The 14,997-nt window shown below is 34.0% G+C and overlaps 1 protein-coding gene across 4 annotated transcripts in view; it reads left to right on the top strand.

Annotated features, from left to right (window-relative positions):
• The first annotated feature begins 4,535 nt into the window (after positions 1 to 4,535).
• The window catches only part of LOC114655489 (activin receptor type-2A), a 135,091-nt gene continuing 124,629 nt past the window's right edge, over positions 4,536 to 14,997 (top strand). For 2 of the 4 annotated variants that reach the window (XM_051930558.1, XM_028806523.2), the window contains exon 1: positions 4,537 to 5,743. In XM_051930558.1, the coding sequence (XP_051786518.1) occupies positions 5,689 to 5,743 (55 nt within the window). In that variant the 5' untranslated portion in view covers positions 4,537 to 5,688. Of the gene's footprint in view, positions 5,744 to 14,997 lie in introns of all 4 variants that reach the window. The other 2 variants (XM_051930559.1, XM_028806522.2) reach the window with 2 other exon arrangements.

Here is a 14,997-nt window from a genome sequence, read left to right on the forward strand (position 1 = left end):
ATCCCACTATGTCATCCAAGGCTCCACCAAATCTGAAATGCTAATCTCAATTGCAAACCAGTTTTTATTAAATTTTTAGATTGGTTCACAGCATCCACTAATTTTATAGCTGGCTCTTTTGTGTCATTTATACTGATGCAAACTAATATAACCATTCTGTGAACATTCTTATCACAAAACCCTTAGCCACACCACTCAGTACTGTGCTTAGCTGGAAGCCACCTGCATCCATTCTGCTTTAATTGGTAACATATTTAGAATAAACCTCTTATTTAATTTTCAGAAAACAAAACATTTCACTACACTGAACCTTCTGATATGCTCCCCAACATACTGCAAAGTAGTAAGCAAAAAGAAAAGGTTGAAGATCAGAAGGGGTTAATAAAATATATCATATAAAAGAAAAGCTGTATTCAATAAAGGGTACTGTACTCTTTTGAATAGTTGGACAGCTCCCCACTCAGGAAACTTTTTTTTTTTTTGTTTCCACTATTAAGCATCACCAGTAGACATGGCAAAGTGAACTAACAAAGGGCAATACATTAGAATATTGGCTGAAGATAAGTTGTTTCATCAGGGAAAAATCCAAAAAGGGCAATTACTCAATAATATTTTATTGAATTGCGAAAGGTTTACAAGAGCATAGTAAAACCAGATGTCCAGTTGGATATGAATCTAGGGCAGAGTCAACACATTCAGCCACGGAAAATAGGTGTCTAATGGTACCTTTACAGATTTGAAAATATATGAGCATAGAGAGGTGTATACAATGAGAAACAATGTCTTATCTTCCCTTTTCCTTGTATTCAAGTTAATTCTAGTTGGCATTTTGGAAGAGATTGTGAAATCACTGTTGATTAGTTACTATTCTTCAAAACAAAAGACAGTAAAGATTAGCTGATTTTTTTTTCTTGAAAACAAAACCAAACTATGTGTATTCAGTGCCAATTTAATCACTTTAATACACAGCAAACCCCAAAAGCCTTTTCTTGATAGACTGGTTATTACTGTTTGTTTTATTTTACTGAATGAGGGACAATGTCAAAGTTACATTATAGCCAGGCTAATCTGGGTATAGCATTGTTTTCTTTGAATTGTCCCAGTGGAATTTAGAACTCCAAAGAGCATTTACTGTATATACAATTTCATATTGAGAAACCTTGTATTTTCCATCTGTCCCATAGTATGTGAACACTACACAGCTGTAGATTATATTATATTTCATTAAGTACACTGAACTGTATAAAGATACCTCTTGATGTAATGATTGTTTTGATACAACTTCTTGAAGAACCTGACCTAACATCTTACTGAATTGCCATCAGTTTTCTCAAATTGTAAAAGATTAAAATGAAGTTACCTTATAAATACATTGCAACTTTACTGCACTTTAAGGCTGAAACCCCTGATATGATACCTCACTGGGTTTATTAATTAGACCCAGATGATGCATTATAACTTTTCATACTCCTTCATATTATAACCAGAAAAGTCTTACTGTGGCTCCCCCCCCAACAAATCACACCCTTCCTAACACTGAGGACTGCATAAGCTAAGTGTCAGTTTTGGCTCATATTTCATTTGGGGCTTAGTTTATTGTATTCTGCCTTTTTACTATTGATTCATCTATCCATCTTTTAGCCTGTTAATCCAGTTCAGGGTTGTGCTGGCAGGAGCCTATCATATCAGCAAAACGTGCAAGGCAGAAAACAGTTCTGGATGGGCTATCAGTTTAATATAGCATGTTTGGTTTTCATTTCTGATATCCTTCTGTTCCTGTTCATTTTAATTGGTTCTGGACTAAAGTACATGAAAAACATCCAAACACAAGAAAAACATGCACACTCAAACCAGACAGAGAACAAACTTTAATCTAAATGTCAAAGTATGTAGATGCGTGAGGCAGTAACAACAATCACTAATGTTGGTTGGGTAGCTCTAGTGCAAAACAAGAAAACAGGGTCTTAAGTGGGTCTTGAAACCAGATTTTAATGTTTCACTTAATGAAGTCTTATAAGCTGACCAAATACAGTAAGTGATTTCTTCAGACTGCACACTACAAAAGCAAATGACACTACCAAATGTTATTAAAATGAAAATGGAAACCATGTCTTTTTTCACAGTTAGGAGAAGGATCTCTCAACTGTAACTTGTCTTCTCATTCTTTATATATATTTTTTTAATTGCATTGCTACATTAAGGACTTGGTTTCCTCTCTTAATAAAGTACTCTGCAAATCATAATGTAAGAACCTACCAAGTGGCTATCTGACTTTAACCTTGCTTCTCAGATCATAACCACCATTTGGGATACAGTTTTTAAAAATGTACTTTCTGCATCACTTTACTAAATTTCACTATCAGCAGAGAATGCATCTGATCCCCTTCAAACATGCTATGCTATGTAGCTCTTTCTTGACCTTTTTTGCCTCTTATGCTATCTTGGTCTGACAAGAACATTCACACAGCTGTTCTGGAATTGTCTCCCAGTCTACTACTTTTGGGTAGCTATCACTTTTCATCAACCTTGATTAACTCCTTAATTCCGTCTCCTTTTCCCCATAGGCAGTAATTTTAATAGACACATCTAATGCTTCATTTATTCCTTAATAAAAAAAACTATTCTTTTAGCTGATGACATTTTTTTTTTTGGCCTTTAGGTTGCAATAGCCACTAGCGAAGAACCTGTACCCCTGGCATAAGTATTTTTTATTAAACATGGCATGTCACTTACAGCTATCTGCCACTAAAATTTTAAAGTGACATTATTGAAGCAATTGTGGATATATGTTCTTTAGTTTATACAGGTTAGGGAGGAGAGTGTTTCTGCTGATCACTGTTTATAAAGGCAGGTGCACAACAAAGAAATAAATAGAAAATATTAGACTGGATTATCCATTCATGTGATCAAAATATGTATTTGAAGGTGGATGTTCCTTTCACCTTGCAGTATTATACGGTTATAATAAATTTTCATTTTTTCATATACTACCCTGCTTCTTATTTCAGTGATGTAAGGAAATGTTGCTTATGCTGTCATCAATAAGAGCAAACTCCACACAAACATTTCAGTGCAGCATGAGGCTGAAATACTCATGAGTGTATTAATTATTACTAGTAGGACTGAAGAAAAACACAATAAAAACAGAGGCTAATGTACATTTTAATCATAAACAGATACTGCAAATCAAGTAAAATGAAAGAAGATGTAGCTTAATGAAGCATGATAGAATGAGTTTCACAAGAAATGTAGAGAGTTCTAGAAAGAAAGCAAGAAAAGGGGCTACATGAGCCTTTTTTTCATTAGGCAACATATGGTAAGGGCACTGGAATTTATACTACAAATTATACAATGATTGTTAATAATTGAAAATAAATCATATTCTTCAATATTGCACATAGAGTTTAAGTAACAGAGCTGCTAGTTCAGTTCTCTCAGAACCATTCGCTTAACGTGTCTTTGCCTTCAGGTTTAAATATATTTGCAAACAGCTGTAATGAGTACTAATATTGTAAGTCACCTTGGATAAAGGTGTTAGAAAAAATAATAATAGTAACAATAATAATATCAAAAACAACAAAAAAAGCTTAGGTATGATAAAATATTAATTTCAGGAGCCTCACAAAAACACCTTTAGATTGATTATCAAGAGCTTAAGTCACAATTGTAAATTATAACTATGCACATTTTCAAAACTAAACTGCAATCAACTAAAACAGTAAAAGAATTTTTAGATAAAAAGTAAAACGTTATATGAAGCGAATAAGTATCCTGTATCATTCAGCTAATGCAATCTGTGCCAAAGCATCATATGTTACTTAACACGGACCCTTTCATGGTAAACACTATCCTTTAGCTCTTTAACGTACAAACGCTGTCATTTTTTCTACAAGTGGCTTGCTTAGAATCACACAATATCAAAGGTGAAAGATGAACCTTGTAATTTATAGTACATCTATTTAGCTATCAGAGCGCACCATCTACGATTAAAATCATCAATGTTTTTAAAATGTTTTAGGATTAATACCAGAAAATGGGGCAAGGATGAAGCTATGTCATTTGGAAAAAAACAGCTGGGGTTTCGAAAAAAGTAAATAAAGCGTATTTCATATTCGACACTATAATACATCTAGTTTTAAATTCTCACACTCAATGTTGGCATAGTTCAAAGCTAACATGACCATTGTACGCAAGAGTAACTGCTGTTTCTATTTACAGTGTAACGCTTATAATCGGCAATCACTCAACACTTTATATGAGTATAAAAAATATCTCCGCTGATAGGACAAGATAACCGTCAATCAAAATCAATGCCCAGTAGGCGAATATTCAAGAGCCGCCTTCCAGAGGCTCGGTCAAGGGGAGGAGGAACGCATCCATCAGTGAATTGGGCGGTCTTCCCAACTTAAAGCAGCTGGTGTGTTGTTTTTCCTCCGTTTCGATTTGACGTGTGGTCATGTCACTCAAAAGGGGTTTCGCCTGGAAGGGGGAGGGGAATAGAAGGAGGAGGAGGAGGAGGGAAAAAAAACAAAAACATTCTGAGCTTACCGCCATCTTGAATCTGGCTGGTTTCAGTGAATGAGAAGGGGGAAAAGGAACGAAGAGGAATCGGAAGCTAATATCGCCAAGGAGATACGTGACAGCTGCAGCGTTAGAACAAGTGTTCTCCTAAAATAAGAGAGAACACGACCTGTCTGAGCGTCATTTACATCACCGACTGTACGTTTTGTTCTGTTTTTTCGGTCTTTTGGATCGAGAGCAGCGAAGTTGTTTCGAGAGAGGAGTTTGTTGTATTTGAATCAGACTTGACACCCCAGCCGAAACCAGCTGCAACAGGACGTTCCTGTACTACTGGAGGAAGCCTACACACATCACCTGTGTGCCACCCAGTGTCCATCTAGACCCCACCAACCTTAGTGGACGTCCCGCACTAATCGGTGCCCAACCTGCGTTAGAGGAAACTCGACAGGATCGGGATGAAAACAAACAACAGTTATGGAACGGCGTGAAAACAAGTGAATCCCCTAATTGTGCATTTCCTGACTGGACTGGAAGGTCGTGGCACGAGATGCTAGAACGGTCAGGGGCGCGGATGACGCTCTGCCCATGCACGGTGTCACCGAGCCGCAGCCGTATCCGACTTGCCATCTTTCAGATTTTCCTGTGCGAGGCATGCCTGGAAGTCATTTAAGCCAAAACAGCAGCAGCAGTAGTATTGTCACCGGAGTGCGCAAAAACACAATCGAGCTGCTATACTTATGTTTGCTTTTTGTTGAAAGTTAATATGATGCTTTAAACTTCAGTGGTGGGAAGCAACAAGCGCCTTTATTTTCTGGCAAGGCATCTTTTATCCAGCTACAGCACTTCTGGGATCTTATTCATGCGCGTATTCCCTTTGAAAAGGTGCACAGGACGGCACAAGTCAATTCGACTACACGTGTCTTCAGAGTTCGGTTTTGTCGTCAAAGCAGACTTTTGCTTCCAGTATACAATATTTGGGATTTTGCCAACATTCATTTTTTAAAACATATATGTATATTTGAGCTTGCCGGATTCCTTTAAATAACAGATGCGTGCAGCACGCGTAACATAAATCAATACGTGCTTGCAGCAGCTGTACACCCGATCCTCTGGGGTTATACATTTGGGATTTTTAAAAATTGTAAATCGGGAATTACCGTCTTTAAAATGGGAGCAGCTACGAAACTAGCATTTGCCGTTTTCCTTATCTCCTGTTCCTCAGGTGGGTGCAATTTATGTTTTCTGCTCACTGTTGAATTTAAGTCATCGTAATTGGGTAAAATGTAATGCCTTACAGGTTTGTGCTGTCAAGAGGGAATACAGCATATGTAGTGAACTAATGCAGTAGGAGATAATGCGTTTTTGTTTGTGTTACAACAGTCAGTGCTGCTGATTGCTACGATTGGCCGTTTTGTTAGTTTAAATTGAACACTTCTGATGAGGCGCAATTTTTTGTCGATTCGTTAATGCTGACAATAACCTTGACCAAGACAATTTTTACGGAAAGGCTGGTTGTGCTGTTCACATGTTGTCTCGAAGACGGTTAAAAGAATAGGCAGTAGATAAACTGCGTGGCAAACCAGAAAACCTCAAAATAGTATTGAGCTGCCAGTGGTGGTGGTATGATTTTTATATTAGTGAAGTCGTCGGAATTTTACATTTGCGTACATTAAAGGCGAATCCAGCACGTTATAATAAAACCGAAATAGACCGGTTACAACAGTCTAGCTCTGCAAATCAAATCCATTAGTTGGTTAATAAGATTTCTTTGGCTACTGAAGGACAGTTGTAACGAAACGCCTGCTTTGTTTCCTTTTTTCTTGGCTGCGATTATTAATTTGATCTGCTAGAATGTCTGAAGGATTTGCGCGTGGTTTTTCTTTTTGCGTTTGTTTTGAAGTTTTTATTAGGACGCGTTGATACAAAGCCATTGTACTGCTAATGTTGTAGACGTAATTCATAGCTTTACGTTCGTAAATTGTCTTATCAGTTACTAACAATGTATATCGATCATCCCCAGTAATGTGGTATGACAATGAACTGACAAGACAGGTCAGGCACTCGATTAAAACGTGACATTAATACTTTGCTGGGAAAAAAAATACTAAAGATTGGGGAGTGAATTTGTTAATGCACACTTCGCTATCTGCCCTGTTTTGTAGACGGACTTTTTTATATTAAAGCAGCATGATGATTGTGCTAGGATGAAGACTTCCTTATATTAAACACACATCTGCAGAGAGTATGTATGTGAATGTCCATGCAAGGATTAAACAATATCGACACATGAAACGTACTAATTTTGTATCGATATTCTGTATTTACATGACCTATTTTTGTTTGCAGACTTTTCGTAATGGGTTATATATGCTCCACATATGAAAGTTTGTATTATTAAACTTCGTGCTTCTTCGTAGCCTGTTTCCATGTATACGTTTGGCCCATAAGTATGTGAAAACAATGCAGCAGATACAAACAGACCCCATATATTGAGTATTTGTTTACACGGATAATGTTTGATGCCTAAGAATTGCCTTAGAGGCAATTTTTACGGGGTGAACTATATTCTGTGATTTATTTTTTATTTAATTTTGGCAGCACTTTGAATATTACAAACAGCTTGCATAACGTTAAGGTGTATTTTATGAGAGCCTTTTTTCAGAATATGCAAAGAGCTCTTATACAGTTGAACTCGCAATTGTAACCCTGCGGGACAACAGCGTTTTATTTCTGCAAAAGAGAAGGAATAAAATAAAACTGGTTTGAAATAATTCACAAGTATATTCAGTTTTTATTTATAAGTCTTTAGATTAATGGAAGATTTAATGCCTTCTGAATATTTAATGGGTAGTCTTTTGGATCTTCATTTGTACAGCTTTATTAAAATATTTCCTTTAAGATGTGTCTGGTTGTTTTTAGTAAAAGGTTTGTTTTGAATTATGCAGCATTTAACAGTGTTCCAGACAGATCCGTATAATTTTTTGTAGATTTTAAAAAGAGAAATCAAATTAGTATCCCCATTCATTTGTAGTGTTTTACACTAAAATCATACTTGTATCATGCAGGTTTGTGCATTTTATGGAAATTTTGACATTGCTTTTAGAATATGTGTGGTTTGTGGAAAACAAATCTGAGTTTCTACATAATTTTATGAAAGGTCCATGCCCTTTTTGCGTAATGATATTTCATTTATAAGCATTTTAACCGAGGGATTTTTAGTTTGCAAAAGACAGAGGTATTTTTTTTCCCTCCATAAATTTTAGGTGGCAGGCTTGTTAGAATTTCTGCCTCATTCTTCAGGAGAATAGGTTACAATCCTAGTCTAGTCAGTGTGTGAGTGAGAGAGAAAAGTATGAACATTCTCCCAGTGTCAGCATGTTGCAAACCCCTCGCCCCCCCCAAATTTAAGTACTCTGATTTTCCTCAGATGTCCCAAAGGCATGCTTGTTAGGACATTTTGGTAAGTCTAAATTGGTCCACTATAGTGTGGGTGTGTGAGTGTGTCATGTGACAGACTGGTACTCTGTCCAGGGCTGGTTTTCGTTTTGCTCCAAATGCTGTAGCCTTGTGCTTTACTGGTCTACAACAAAGAGAGTTGGATTAAGCATAGTCTAGGTAATGGCTGAATAGATGTATGGATTGTGACTGATCTTAAACATTTACATTTTTATAGGTTTGCCTTTAAGTTATTTTACTTTTATTTGTAACAAACCATGTTTAAAACAGCCATTCAGAAGTGTCACTACTCAAAAATAGCCTACACTTGCTATACAGTTATGTGGTTGTTTTATTGACCTTTGACCTTTAAGACCATAAGCATGATCGTGACAGTGGTTCACTGACTAAAAATATCTTGGCCAACCACTGCTTTGGCTGAAAAGTGAATGTATTCATACTTGATTTGTAGCAGTATTGTAGCATGAGTGTTTACTTGTATATGTACACACTTGATTTGCAATAACTAGAAGTCTTGGACTCGTTCAGTTTTGTATTTTTTTTAGTTTTTTAGTTTTAATAGTGTCTACAATTTCTGAAGTGTTTTGGTATTAGATTTAGCGAAATGCTTTCTGCGTGTTTGGCAGTAATTATTTGATAGGCAATATACTAAGTTAATTCTGAGAGAATTAATTATTCATTGTCCAATATTTACATTTTGATTTGTTGCATTTGTAACTTTTAGGGAGTGCTTAATTGATCACTGATAACTGATAGTTATTCCAATAGAGACAGGTTACATTGTATATTTAGTTGCAATCTAAAAAATTACATTTTCAAACTTGACTGAGCAATATGTCTTATTAGAGTCCGCAACAACTTTTTTTCTATAGCACATTTTCATACAAAGGATGTAGCTGAAAGTGCTTTACGAAATCTCAAAGAAATAGTTGTATACAATAAAAAAATTTCAAATTGGATAAGAATAGTGATGCCTATTTTATATACAAAAATAAATAATACACACTAACATTTATAATTTGTTTGGTAATTTGGAGGTGTGATACAAACATACTACAGGTAAATTGGCAGCTTCTGTAGTGTTGAATTCAAGTGCCATTGAGTTCCAAGTTTTACTGGATGATACAGCTTAACAGTATATGATGTATGTGATGTTTTAAGAACTGTAGGTGTAACCATGGGCTATCTTGTAGTTACTGTATTTACACTATTTTCCTTTTATAATAGACAGCGACACCTTTCCTAAAGCTGCACTTGGGTTGTTTTTTTGTAATGTTAAAGTTTTAGTCAGATATAAGAAATGTATTAAGTAGATTAAGAAAAATGGAAAAGCAAGTTTTAGAAAGGAAGAGGTTGATCGATTTTTTTTTTTTTTATTTATTTATTTATTTTTTTTACACTGTTAATACTCTGTTCATTTGTTATAACAAGAACACGTGCTTACTTTCTTATGTTCCTCACTGAACTTTCAATGATTGTATACCGTCTTGTCACAGAAATTTGTCTAAGCAAGAGGTAGAAGTGGATCATTCCTGTTTTAGATACATTTTTAGGTGCAAATCATCAGTTTTATGTCAGTGTAATTTTGCTGAAAGCTAAGACATGTCATTCTCAAACCGCTTATTACAATATAGGGTAATGGGGAGCTGGAGCCTATCACCTCAGTACTGGTGCAACACTGAAAAACCAACCTTGAGTAGAACATAAGTCCATCACAAGGCCTTGCATGCTTGTGTGGATAAATTATTTTTAAATCTGGGATGGGTAATGACATAATCAATGCATTCCTCCTTTCCTCTTATGGCAGGAGAAAAATACATGACAGAACTAATAAAAGGTTGTCGTTTGTGGAGTCATGAACTAAAATCTTTGAAAATGTTTTAAATTATTAATATTGACAAATGTATTGGTTTGTACATTTGATACTTTTATTATAGTGTTGTTAGCTATATAAAACATCTTGATGTAATTGCGCTATATAAAATAAAGACTAATTTATATTCACGTTTGTTTGGAATACTGAAAGAGTTCCAAAAGAGGTATATATTTCTGTTGTGATGCTCTTTTTATTCATGTCCCTTTGTTTTCCTATTTTTATAATGAGCAGTATCACCCAGACAGGCTTGAGGACATTGTAGTTTCAAATAAGCATTATTGATAAATTTATGACTATTATGGTTGATATTTGAAAGGAGGATGTGACCTCAGTTTAATGTCAAGCCAAGATTATACCTTTTTTTTTTTTTTTTTGCTTAAACGTTTTCTTAAATAATGGTTACTAATGCAGGAGTTTAGAAGAAATAAAGATAAAATCTGTTTTAAGCCAGCAATTTAGTTCTGCATTCCTGGACAGATTACATATGTTCCTACTGAATATCAGCATTTTTATCACTTGATGTTTTTTCCTGGAAAAAGTGCTACACTCATTACAGCATTAGCTTCAAAACACGTACTTGGCAGATAAAAGAATGACTAAAACGTTTGCAGTTGAAGTATTGTGAGGCACTGGAGTGTCAGTAGTTTTATAACAACTGTAATGTTAAAGTAGCATTTACAAAAGATGTTCCTTTGACTTTATCTTGTGTTGTTAGTTCTTTGCTATGTGGGTAACTAAAATGTTACTGGTTACAGTTATTTTGCACTAGTCTCTGGATCCTTTTTAAATTATTGTTCTGCTTTAAAATTTAGGTATTTGTTGCCTGTTTTCTCTGAAATTAATTTGCGTATATGATGTGTTTTCTTTTTTTGGGCATCTTCTGGGATATACCAGTGTTACTGCTATAAAATAAAGTGAAATATAAATTAAGTTATTTGTAATATCTCATGCTGCTATTAATTAGTAAAGGGAAATAGTGGATTTCTTCACTTTGGAAATCTTAGAAACTTACAGTATTTGGGTTGAGGTTTAAGATCAGCTTGTAATTTTGTTTTCAGTACCTTTTTAAACTCTGCTAAATAGGATCAGTTAATAATGTGTAGACATCTAGCTTTCTGCTTACACTTAATGTTTATAAGAATTTCAGTTTTAAAATATAGACATTAACCAGGAATATTTAATACATTTTTCCTTTTGACTTGTTGTTTTTTGTTAGTTTGAGATGAATTCCTGTTAATCTGCATATAAGCATATGGAATGATCAAAGCAGTGAATGTTGTGAAATTTCTGATTTGGGTTTGATTTTTAGTCTTAAGGAGTCTATTATAAATTTACTTCAATACTTAATAGTATTTTGATACAGACTTTGATTTTGGATTTCAATTGTGTTTTGTTTTTATATGTGTATTACATGTAAAGCCATTCTGAGTATTTCATTCAAGCAATTAAGTTGGTATGATTTGCATTCAGTTTGACTAGTAGTATATACTATTAATTTCTGGTTAAGATTCACAATTTCTAGTTTTTCAATAGCTATTTTTTAATATCTAGTTTATAAGGCACTAATTATTAAGCTAAGGAATACATGTGTTGTGGAATAAAAGTCTTTGTCAAAATTCGTTAAACACTACCATTGTTTACCAACAGTAATAAGCAGGAATGATAATTACTTAGATTACATTTGGCTATTTTGATGAAATGTTCAAATGTGATAATGTATAGAAAACCCGGTAGATGGAATTTATGAAGAAATAATGTATGTAAGTTTAACTGTGAAAGAGCCATGCATTAATTTCTTCAAATATTTCAGTATGTGTGATTTATAATCATGATCACCTGTCATGTATAGATCCTGTGTTGGTCCTAGAGTGTGTATTTGTATTTCACATTGAGAAAAAGTAATTTTTTGTATCTTGATTTCTGTCACTTTTTACCAGGTTTAAAATGCCTTTTATGGCGGAAAGAAAAGTACAATATAAAGAAAATTACTATTATGTAGTGAGTATCGTAATGCAAAAAGATGATGTGGAACTGGTGCTTTTGAATAGCCACCACCTCATATTCTATTGCTGTATTAAATACAGATATACTACATTTTAAAAAGAAATGTAACATTTTGGATACATTGCATGGGTTGTCTAATTCTTATTTTGCATCTTGTTTAAAGTGCTAAAAATGCTCAGTTTTTGTTAATACTTCTCAAAATGGACAGTTAGCAACCATTTGCTATCATATCTTGAAAAATGTTTTGATTGCATTTTTTGTCTTTCTCTGGAAAACATGTTCACTACATATAGTTTCAATAAGTATGTATATTGTTTGGACTGGGGTTTATTTAGATTTACTTTAATACAAACCAAACGATTTTAAGTTAAAAAAAATAATAATAAAGTTGTTTACCATGAAATATGGTTAATTGTATGCAACCATGCAAGACTTAACAGTGTGTATTTATGTGAAAGACCATCTAACTAATGTACTTCATAATTAGTACATTTTTTTGCATTCCTGTATCATGTTTAGATAAAACTGCTGTAAGTGAACATAATTTCACAATCCATCCATTTTCTGAACCAATTTAGTATCTATATTATAAAGTCAGAAAATTGATAGAACTCATTCTAACTTCATCATGACATGAGAAAGGCAGGATCCAACTCAAGGTATACTCACTCTCTCAGGGCCAGTTTATGTAATTTAAGCCAGGGTGTTTGGACTTTTGTGGCAAATGTGCCTGGCAGTGTTCCAAGCATGCTGCCTATTCATTTAATAATGAAAGCAAGAAATATACAGTGTGTTTGTATGTATTATATGTATGTGTATTATTATGTGTGTTCTGGGAAGAACTTGTTGTGTTATCACTTATTCATGCATAATTTTCTTTTTTTTTCTTTTTTTAATCATGATGAATCATTCTAAATCAAGGCACAGTGAGTTGGAGCTTAGCATATCAGAATTAGGTGCAAAGCAGGAAACAATCCTGGACAGGGCACAATAGATTTAAACAAAAAAAAAACCTAAAATAAAAAAATGCCTATTTGTGATTGGTGGGTTGTATTAGATCTAACTTGGGAATTTAATGAATTCTAGTTACATTAACCAAAGTGTCTCTTCCATGTCAGAAGTCGTCTTTTTAAAAAAAAAAAAAAAAAAAAAAGGACAAACCAAGATTCTGTAAATAAAAACAGGAGGTCTTATTGTGGTTTAAAGGTATAATCTGTAAAATGATTAAAATATACAGGGAGGACATTGATAATAGCTCTATTTTGTGTGTTTGAGCAAGGGATAATAATAGCATGATTAAGCTAATAAAGTTTTTTTTTTCTCTTTTAAAAAACGTAAGATACTCTTAATCAGAATTTAACAACAAAGCAAACTTATTTCTTGATTGGGAGAACACAGCAGATTTTCTGTCATATCTACCATTTATCAGATTAACAAAGCTAGTCTTTGCCATCAATTGAAAAATCTCAAGTTTGTTTCAGCTTTTGTAATGGTGGGTGTGGTGTACATTTTTCTCTTGTTTTTTTTTTTTTTCTACAAAGTTCTGGGCCATGGTGAAAAACATGAATGCACTTGCTTAAGGGAAAACTGTAGCTGTTGGCTGTTGAGTTCTTTCTCTTTAAAATTAATTTTTATCATTTGTTCAGGTGCTGTTTTTCCTAACAAGGAGACCATCATGATACTATTGATTTTGAATCAGATCTTACTATATGTTTAATAAACCGAATTTTGTTTAAATCATGATCTGCACTTTTGTTAGAGAAGCAAATCATGGTATTTTGTGAGTTGTAATACTTTTTATTTTGTTTCTGCTTTATACTATTTGTATTTTTAATATTCCAACTAGTCATGGGTTCACTGTGTCATTTTTAATTCTTTCTTTGGAGCCAATCTGGTCCTTTAATTCTGTTGAATTAATTTTTTTAGTTTATCCTGTTTATGTTTCATATCAGGTCCTTGTGTCTCTGTTTCACAAATGTTGCAGTACTGCTTAACTTTTTATAAATTATTTTATGCTATTGAGTTTCATGTAAACAGAATACTTTTTACAGTCGACTAGTTCATACTGTAAGCTACAATAGGGATGTGTACAATATAAACTTGAGGCAGTTGTGTTAGCTGGGCAGAATGCAACAGGTGACATATACATTTATTTACTCACTAGCAGGAAGTGACTTTTTTATGTGCTGTTGGAAAACATTCAAGTCTTATCAGTTTGGTCTTGTGCTTTAGGAGCTCATAGTGTGTTCATCTCCGTCTTGGAAGATATTTTTGGGTGACTGAGTTGATTTGTCTGGTAAGATTTATTTAACACAACCAGTTCTCAGTTTAGCAGCTTATTGCTATTTATGTTGGGCAGTGTGCATAAGAACTCATCAGGTATCTGAATGCAGATTAGGTTTTTTTTATTTGAAAAAAAAATGCTGCTGTGGGGGCCACCTCTTTCACAAAATGGATGTATACATTTTGACATGTTTTGTGCTTCCATCCTTATTTTTCATTAAAATAGGGTTTCTTCATGTAACTAATCATATAAAGGAAAACAAATGGAAAGTACAACTAAACATGTTTAAATTTGTAAGCTTTAAGTTGTTGATACCTGTATTTATCCTTGAACTAATAAACTAACCTCTTCCAATTTTCATCCAATAATCTTAGTGGTAAGATAGGTAGGACGTTTCAGTCGGTTGCCATCTGCTCCCAGTTGTCCTTATGTCTCTAAAGCCTTGATATTTTGTTTTTCCCTAACTGCTTAAAAGTTATGCTTGTCACACACTTTAGAGCGCATAAAGAAGAGACCATTAATAATCACATCTATAGAACCTGTCCACACAAAAGCTTTTGCAGTGAGTTGAGCAGACCCCAGGCTGTCGGGTTTATTTAAAAAGGGGCATGCCTTCAGTCTACTTTTTATGTTAATTCTTTCATACATACTGACCTTTTTGTTTCTTCGCTTGTTTGTTTTTGTAGATGGCAAAGTAGAAGCAGTATTTTCTGTGGTACAGGATTCCAGCATTGCATTTAAAAAATCAAATCAAAACACTTTTTTTAAAACAATAAAACTGACACGATATAAAATTATTTAAAGTACTTCATTGTTTTGCTTTAAATTTTCTATATAATTAACAATTTATGGTATC

Source organism: Erpetoichthys calabaricus, chromosome 8 (assembly GCF_900747795.2).
Source record: "Erpetoichthys calabaricus chromosome 8, fErpCal1.3, whole genome shotgun sequence".
Lineage (NCBI taxonomy): Eukaryota > Metazoa > Chordata > Cladistia > Polypteriformes > Polypteridae > Erpetoichthys > Erpetoichthys calabaricus.